Source organism: Taurulus bubalis, assembly GCF_910589615.1.
Source record: "Taurulus bubalis genome assembly, chromosome: 8".
NCBI lineage: Eukaryota > Metazoa > Chordata > Actinopteri > Perciformes > Cottidae > Taurulus > Taurulus bubalis.
In genome coordinates, this window is record NC_136596.1 from 14,229,214 (window position 1) to 14,238,687 (window position 9,474).

Here is a 9,474-nt window from a genome sequence, read left to right on the forward strand (position 1 = left end):
GTACGTATGTGGCTTCCGATCACTTTTCCACTTCTGCTTCACCCGGAACTCACATGTCCAAATACAGACATAAAGGGGCGGGGCCGGACACTGCCTTTTTTGGAGTTTCCACTTAAGCGGTCACTTGGGCTCCAAGTCAAAGCAAGTCTGTGGATTTACAATGCGCCTGCAATATTTACAAGCGATTAACTCCGTCAATTACTGTCTTTGTAAGTGTTGCTGCATGAAAAATGGGCCAGACGTAGTGTTCAGCAATACAGGACGGGGCAAAGCGTCTGCATGTTCGCCAGGAGCAAAATTAAAGCACTTGGACAATCCAGAGTCGTTTTTCTCTATCTGAGTTTATTTGGACAAAAAGTCATCTGAAAGAAAAGTCATCAAAGAAACATAGTCCAGAATTTCGTCAGTATTGGTAGAATATGAATAAACAACACTCAGGCCTATCTCGTGACATAAAGTAGTCTGTTTTACGAGTGGCAGCCACAACACACTCTCTTTCTCTCTCACGCACACACAGCTGCGTAAAAAGCTCCCAGGGTGCCTGATGGTCCACAATGGACATCATATTGCTGAAAGTAATAAAGATAACTGTTAAATCACTCTAATGTTTTCCACGAGGACTGGTACAGAGGAGAACCGCCCGCTCATCCCGAAGAAGGACGCAGCTGGGGGTACCATGTAGATTTCGTAAACTTTGTAGCTATCTATCTATCGGAGCCTTGTGCCTCCACTGTAGTTTCCACCGACTGACGCGCGGAGAGCCTAGGCGCTTGGCGCTCTGTCCATATATGGTCATCTACGTCACGCAAATGTTCCATCCCCCTATTTAATACAAGCAGACTGGAGTCCCCTATCCAGCTCCAATAGAGCAAGTAGAGCTGCTCTTGTGCAACCAACACCACAACCTCCTCCATTGATTCACAGACTTCAAATTCCCCCACAAGCAGCCCATCAGCTACCACAGTGATCAGATTAATAACAGCAGTAGTCTGTGATCACACAGGAGGAGACAACCGGCGCTGCTCGTCCTCCGCGGGATACTTGGATAGCTACAGCAACAGGATCCATCCCTGCTCCTCTCCTCTTTTTTACGCCTGGTCCACACCTGTGTTTTCCACTTTGAGAACACACGCTGTTTTTGTGTAACTACTTGGATACCTGCGCGTTGTCCTTTTTATAAATGTCGGACTGAATATAACTGCTATGACAGGGAAACTAGCGGAGAAGCTCCCTCTTACGATGAGCAGTTTAATGAACACGATCCCTGACAGTCTCTACCCAGAAGAAGACATCCCGACGTCCATGAATATCTTCACCAGTACGGAATCTATTAACCACTATTCACAGATGAACACAGGTAAGATTTTCATTAACTTTTGTTGGGTGTATATGCGTGTGTTTGTGATTAAAGTGGGACAAACTGCGTTGTGCGCGAAAGGCAACAGTTGTCTTGTGTTCGGAGCACCTGTTTGCGCTCTGGCTGTAGCGCACAAAGCCACACTGCCGTACAGTATACTTTTTCGGGTCAGGTAGGCTAACACTGGCCACTATGAAGTACATACACATTCAAAATGATGACTTTTTGGCCATGTCATTTATTTTGTGTATTTTGTATTGTCTTCCTTGTCCGTCTTGTCCGACATGTCAAACGCAACGTGAAACTGTACTCATATAAAAACTTTTTTTTTAAACCATCAGTTAATTAAGATATGATATCTAAGCAAATCTGCCGTATTTTGTAGTTATTTATATTCCCCAGAGCTGAGGCGCGTTTGAGGAAATGTCTTGTGAGCGGCTGAGGGGAAAAAAGGCTGTTTTACGCAAAGTCCAAAATCGGCTCCTGATTAAAACTGAACTCTGTGGTTATGAGACAATCTGTCCAATTAATGTGGTCAAACTGCAAATGCCAGTGACTTATTAATATCATAAAGCCGCAAAGACGGGTCAACTACTTTAGACAATGACTTTCATTCACAAATCTATAAAGATATCACGAATTGGAATTTAGTAGACGTGTGTGGCTGCTTTTCCCTATATGACACATGCTGAGACGAACCATGTTATACTCACTAAATTGCGAGGCCGGATATATTGATCGGTATTGCTGAGTCCAGATTAACGTATATTTCTGATTAATTCAGACGCCTACATAAAGATGACTTGTTGGTTCTGCCCAGTGTTGGCAATAAATCAACCACTAATTGTAAGACTCTCCTTCTGAGGTGATGGGTCAATGCTGCTGCACGAAAATATACTAAATATTTACCTGGCGTGGCGATGGGGTCCATATGCAGTGACCGCAATTTACATTTTCCTTTTCAAACCGTGTACATTTATCCGGTTTTTATGTTCAAGTTTTTTGTTCACAAATTAAAACTATATCTCAATTTGAATTTTACCCGAAATATGTTCCCCTTATTTACCCAAGAAGTGTGCGTAGTTGTTATTATCCCAAACCCAGGTCTTAATTTTGTTTAAATACGTGAATGAAATACAAGCAACATATGTGACAAAATACATTTCTCTATAGACACGGCAACAAAATATATTTGATGTGACCTCTGAGAGAAGATATTTAAACAAATCAAATTAAGCAGCACAGAAAAAAGGTCTTGCAGTACAGGTGTGCGTTGCTGTTTTAATTATCTGAGCTTGATTAAATGAACATTATAAACTCTAACATTTTTATAAATCTAATTTTTGCATGTATGCTATTTTCCGGCAAATAACAATAATACATTCTAAAGTGTCATGCTGTCGTTTTACAGGTGAAGCAGGTGTGTGCTTTGCTCTTCAACACTGACCAAAAGAGTGATGATTTTATGTCATTCAGTTTAATATCCCAAGGATACATTTACCTCCAGAAAACTATAGATGTAAAATGCATTAATATCAATTCAATTTATGTGTCATACTTCCCCAATAAAAAACGTGCCACAAGTGTCATTGTTCCTCTGTACCTTGTGTGTCACAATGCTATTGTTCAATATACATAATTTAGCTTTTGTTGTTTCATTATGATTTGCCTTTAGCCAAATTCCAGCAAGCTGTAATTACTGGGAGTGAATATTTAAGCAGCTCGGGTATGATTTCCTGTTAAATGTAAAGAGAGGTATATCTTAACTTCTGTTTAAGAAAGAATTATGTTCAAATGTCTCACATTAAGCCCTTAGAGCACGATCAGCACTTAAATATGTCCCCATTAAGCACATCTGCATGTGAGTTTTTTTATGGCATCTTTAGAATAAGTTGAATGGATGAGTGTGTGTTTAGTGTGTACAATTCTGTACAGTTAAAATATCAAGGAAATTTGTGTCAATGTTTTTAAACTCACTAATGCAGAGATTGGATTGGAAACACTTAAGATTTTTACCCCCGTTATGTGCAGATGTTCTATGCTGCAAATATGTTTTGAATCCTTGAGCGTGATAGATGTGGCGTCTGCCTTATAATCCTCCGTGCAGTAAAGAAATCAGATCTTGCCATTCAGTTTGGCTGTCCTCCTGAGGGACACAATGACTGGATCAAAGGGGGTGTTTAGGTCTTGATTTATGAGAGCTTGTGGGATCTGGGAGAGAGACACACCACTGTCTCACATGCAGCAGTCACTCACTTAACTTGCAGGTCTGACAGCGCTCACATTTCTTCATGAACTGTAGTGGACTTCTTTCATTTTTGATCATTTTTTTGGCACACTACAGAGATATGCGGAAAAGCTGAATTTCGGACAAACTGAGGACTGCCACTTCAAGTTCATATAGCTTGACAAAGTGAATTTTCCAGACTTTTTTTCCACAACTTGTGCCACGTTATCACTTTCGCAGGCTTTTCTTCCCAACTGATTGCATTTCATATTTGTGTTCGTTCAACCATGTGGATGATATGCTCATGATATTTGTTTTTTTATTTGCGTTTATCTAGATAATATCATGGATCTGGGCATGGGAAGCGAGAAAGCATCCGCAGAGATTCAGTATGGATCCAGCTTCCAGTCCAACCGCAGCGGGCAGACTGTCACTTATTTGGGGAAGTTTGCCTTCGACACTCCTCCGTCAGGTGGCATTGGTGGCTCCGGCTGGTGCTCTGATAACAATATCATCAGTCTTGTCAGCGCAGGGATCCTGGGCGTTTCTCCCTCCCCCGGCACGGTAACAACACAGACATCATCCGCAGCCAGCATGGGCGGGCAGACATCCGATATGGAGCAGGTATATGGTCCGCCACTGCCTGCCTATTCCACGTGCAGTGACCTGTACCAGGACCAGGTCTCCTTCCACCACAGCCCTGCCACCAGCACGGCTCTAGCCTACCCTGGCAATGACTATCACTCCACATCCAAAGCCTCCATGGATGGAAGCCTTTTCTCCATGATCCCTGACTACAACCTTTTCCACCACCAAGGGGAGGTTGGAGTGATGGAACACAAGCCCTTCCAGACCATGGACCCCATCAGAGTCAACCCTCCACCCATCACACCTCTGGAGACCATCAGGGCATTCAAAGACAAACAGCAGATTCACCCAGGTTACCTCGGCGGGCAGCAGCACCCTCCTCAGCACCACCCACCGCCACAGACTCTCACCCTCAAACCCATCCGACCACGGAAGTACCCCAACCGCCCCAGCAAAACCCCCGTCCACGAACGGCCCCACGCATGTCCGGCAGAGAACTGTGACAGACGCTTCTCACGCTCAGACGAGCTCACACGTCACCTTCGCATCCACACAGGTCACAAACCCTTCCAGTGCAGAATATGCATGCGCTCCTTTAGTCGGAGTGACCACCTGACCACACACATCCGCACACACACAGGCGAGAAACCCTTCTCCTGTGAGTTCTGTGGACGCAAGTTTGCCAGAAGTGACGAGCGAAAGAGACACGCAAAGGTTCACCTGAAACAGAAGGACAAGAAGCCAACTGATAAGAGCAGTGGGGCAGCTGGGAGCCACAGCTCGCCACCCAGCTCCTGTGGGGGGCCAACAGTGGGAACGTCATGACCGTCACTACGTGCACTTGGACTGGACCCTCTCCATGCCTCATAACGAGACTAAGGAAGACGGGATCACGTCCACTATGAGATAAATAGGTGACTCTTTTCTTCTCTTATACATCCCCTGCTCTTTTCAGTTCCTTCTATTTACAGATGGATGCCTTTAGTTTAAGTCAGAGGGGAGAGGCTGCTATGCCCTTCTCCTTCAAGTAACTCAGAACCTCAGCTACTGTAACACAGTGCCAGCACAAAGAAGGGCACCATGGCATATTCTGTCTACCAGGTCACCCGATAGGTTTTTTGGGGTGGAAACACTTTTGTAAATTTTACTGAGAATTTCTAAATTGGAAGAAGCCAGAATCCATCATAGGAGTCAAAAACAGACACAATTACAATAGAGTTTAGTTAAAGGGTAAGTTGTCTGGGATGTATGCATTAATTTTATTAGGCTGTTTAAAAGTGCAATTGGTTATATTTGTGTACTGTCATACCTTATTAGTGGCACTTGGCTGTCTTTTTGTTGTTTTTGTTGAGGTGTCGTGTTTTTTTTATTTTCTATTTGAATGTTGTTTTCTCAAAAGAATGTGCCAAATGTATTGTGGTGATACCGCCAACCTTGTTCTTATTATTGTGCCTGACATTTGCCAAACATAGCAGTGATATCAGCTTAGCACACATGTTGAGTTAAAGGAAAGATCAGATTCAAACAGCGTATCTCAGATTTAGATTAATTTGGTCTAAATGACTGAATGGGTCACACAAAGCAAACCGATGTCTTGTCCTGTTACCTGTACTTATAAAACAAACATGCCTGCAGCAATCAATGCCTTTGCCAATACTTATTTATTTGTAGTCACTGAGAGACACTGTGTATTTTTGTTGCCTTTTTATATGGTGGCTTTATGTGGTGTTACCAGATATAATTTTTTTTTTTGAAAACCAATACTGTTCATGTTTCATTTTTCTTGAGTTCTGCAATTATATGCAATATATTCGTGACATATGCCACCAACCCGAAAAATAAAAATAACCAAGAGCACAGTTACACATACTGAACAACTTACAGTAAATACATTACACTGGGTTACAAACCAGCAGTATATGAAAGCAAAGATGAATGAAGGATACAGTGTAAAAGGACTAAACTATTTGGTTTAAATTACCAAACGATGAGCAGCATATGTTGAGAGAAAATTGAAATGTCCAAATTCATGTTTACATTTTTTCTAATACAGAGTGACTGAGACTGAGTTGTTAACTAAGGACTTGTTGTTTTTGTACATTATACAAACATGTATGCAGGTAGCTACAGTAGACGTTACACTTTTGTACTCAAATGTCAAATGCACCATAATTCAGTATTACATTGTGCATATATGTGCATGCCTTCATGCACACTATGTAAATACAAATGTCTGCATAAACAAGAACTTTCAATTGACTGGATGCTTGTGCGGAATGTGTCTTAAAGCTTTTAGTAATGTAGTTATAATACAGAATATTTTGTTGTCATAGGTCATTGCAAACATTTTTGGAGCACTGTAATGGTGCCAACTATGGTGTATTATCTTCCATAAAAGAAAAAAAGAATAATAGCATTTGCACCCTTTGTACATTTTAGAGTGGCAACTGGTTTAAGGAAGCACTAATGTGTTCTCTGAATAAACAGCAAGATTTCTTGCATTTTGTTTATCTCCATTATAGTCGCAATCAGTTACTTCAATTAACACATCTTCCTCATTGCAATGAAAACACTGTTTTTTTCTCGGAGAGTAAGTAATTTGATGCTTTCTTCAACAAAATCATTCCAGAGCTTTGCCAATATTTTTCACATTTCTTAATGATCTTTGTCCTATAAGAAGGAAATTACTTTTATTTCATTGAATGAAATATTGTGTGTAGGCTCATCTACCCATTAGCTTATATGGGAACTTAAAAGTGTCATAACAATGACCACATTTGATTACTATACAGTATTCCAATTTATTTTATAAATATATTTGTTTTAACAAATCTCTGTGAAGCAAGACGTGTTTTCCTTCTCTCAGACTGCATGATGGCCCCATAGGAAGACATTTGATGTGCAATAGCCTTGTTTAAGTGCAAAGATGGTTTCTGATTTTATCACTCAAATATAAGATAAATGTCTCTTTCTACTTTGACCGACAGCATTTCTGGTAATTGGCTGTACTCTCTGAATATTAAAGAGTGTATGCTGTATGCGAAGCAGATAATTTATATAAACATGGTTATCAGCTAGAAAAAAACACACTGTACATATTGTGTCAGTAGACACGGCAATCAGACCTAAGGAGAATATCGACTGCCAAATGCTGAGGCCAAAAGAAAGGTTCAGAAAAGCAGTGCCACTGAGAACACAGTGCAGACAGAAACAAGCTTCCAAGGCCACACTTTGCCTTCCCTGTAACAACCAGTTTTCACTGCTGAGCTTCCTGGCAAGTGTCCACTTATTTTCCAATTAATTTGGCCTCAGAGATTCTTTTCTCAACTCATCCATGTGGTTAAATGAACAGACCTCCTTGCACTTGTTCCGATAGTTTTAAAATCCACACACCCTCTAACATCAAAATGTAAATCAATAGTTTTGTGTCATTAAAAACAAATTATATTACATGGAGTGTCATCAACAATTGAAACTTTTCTGAGCTTATCCCACTAAAAGGCATATGACTACACAACTGAACAAACTGGAAATGTAACTTACACATTACATCACACAGCATTCCTCAAGCCTGATCCCAGATGATGAGCTTGAACCAATATTCAAACATTAAAGGTTAAATATTGCGACGAGTAATGGGCTTGAATGTAAACATCAAGTAGCAGACAGCCTCATTGAGTCAGCACAAAATAATATATATATATATATAGTATATGATGTTATAGGAAATATAAAATGTTTATCTAGGATAATTTGATGTTAGGCACAGTCCAATATAGACTCAGAATTATTTTTTTATTTATTTGACCAAAAGTGATGCTCTTGTGTGCTCTTGATTTGACACTTTGCTGGTTAGAATGGACAATTTTAATTATAATATATATAATGTGGCCTCCTCTGAGAGAAACTGTGTTTATGTTTGCTTTGTGTTGAGGAATGATGCAGAGAGTCAGGCGAAGAATACACCAAACTATTTCCATGTCTAAATGAAGCCATGCAATTAGAACTTTGCAAACTCAATATTTCATCAGTCATATCCTCTTCACTGTGCTTTTCACTTTTGTTTTGTGACACTTTTGTAATGGGCAGATACATTTTGTAAAATGTATATGATCCCCTGCATCCCACTCCTTCAATATAGTTTGGTGGTTGAACAACAATGCAGGCTGTACCATGTTCTGCTGAACAATAATCCTTCTGTCTAATGTGTGAATGCTACAGATATATGTCAATGACTTGTTATACAAACTCGGAAACAACCCCCTCTTATAAATGCTTCTCCAAGAATAATTTTTTAAATGTTTTTTTTAATGTTTTATTGTCCAAAAGTGGGCGGCTGAACGCTCTGAAATTGGAATTTGCCTCATCCTCGTTCTCTGCTCCACATTGGATCCGAGCCAACATCAGCAGCCATCTTTGTGCCAAACTGGGTTGCAGGGTTGACTGATCAAAAACAATATGAGATGAGAACTCCACAGGAGAAACAAATCATACATGTGACCTCAGTCTGCTTGCAGTTGAAGGCAGCCTTGTGCTAATGTTTGTTAAACTGTTTGATTTAGTCTCCGTGAAGTTGACCGTGGGCAGAGCAATAGGCGTTGGCTCTTTTGTGACAATTAATAATTACAATATTTCTTTTTTTAAACCCTCATGTTTGAAGAGATTTCAATCATGTGTAGATATTATAGGCTACTCATGTCATCTTATGGACTACAGGGTGGCTTCAGGGATTTTGTGGTCTTCAACGGTGACACTACGGTGTTCAGATGGAGTCGGTACTCACTGTTTTCTGTTGTGTTGTGTTTTCTTTTCATTACAGTATATCCTCATGTTTGCATGTGCACGGAAATGCTACCCTCAGATGCTGGGGGTGGTGCTCATTTCTTTATTATGCATGAAAATAAGTCACATTGGGGGAAATGGGATAAACCCAACAACAATTCAAGATAGACCATTGAAAACACACACTGGGATAACTGTTCTGTTTTTTTTTTATTATTTTTTTTAAGAAAACAAGGGGTCTTGTTTAAAATGTTGTGGATGTCTTTAGCCTATTTCATGTTTTCATTACCTTATAATAAGGTAATTGTATGATGAGCTGAATATTGAAATGAATTTTACTATATCCTTGTGATGGGGAGATGTGCTCCCCTGTTTACTTGGCACTTCAGTTTGTTGTAATGCAATTGTTTTGTTATTTGTAAGTACTTGAATAAAGAAAAATATCACTTGCCTTCAGTTTACTTGGATCTCTACGTGCACACGAACACACGCACGCCGACGCGTATACACACACATACAC

At 40.3% G+C, this 9,474-nt stretch overlaps 1 protein-coding gene across 1 annotated transcript; it reads left to right on the forward strand.

Moving 5' to 3' along the window:
* Positions 1-1,203: 1,203 nt before the first annotated feature.
* Positions 1,204-4,997, forward strand: egr3 (early growth response 3; the record flags this gene model as incomplete). The annotated part of the gene is made up of 2 exons (XM_079221949.1): positions 1,204-1,357; positions 3,922-4,997. 2 exons carry the CDS (start codon positions 1,204-1,206, stop codon positions 4,995-4,997), a joined length of 1,230 nt encoding a protein of 409 aa, XP_079078075.1.
* Between the last annotated feature and the right edge of the window lie 4,477 nt (positions 4,998-9,474).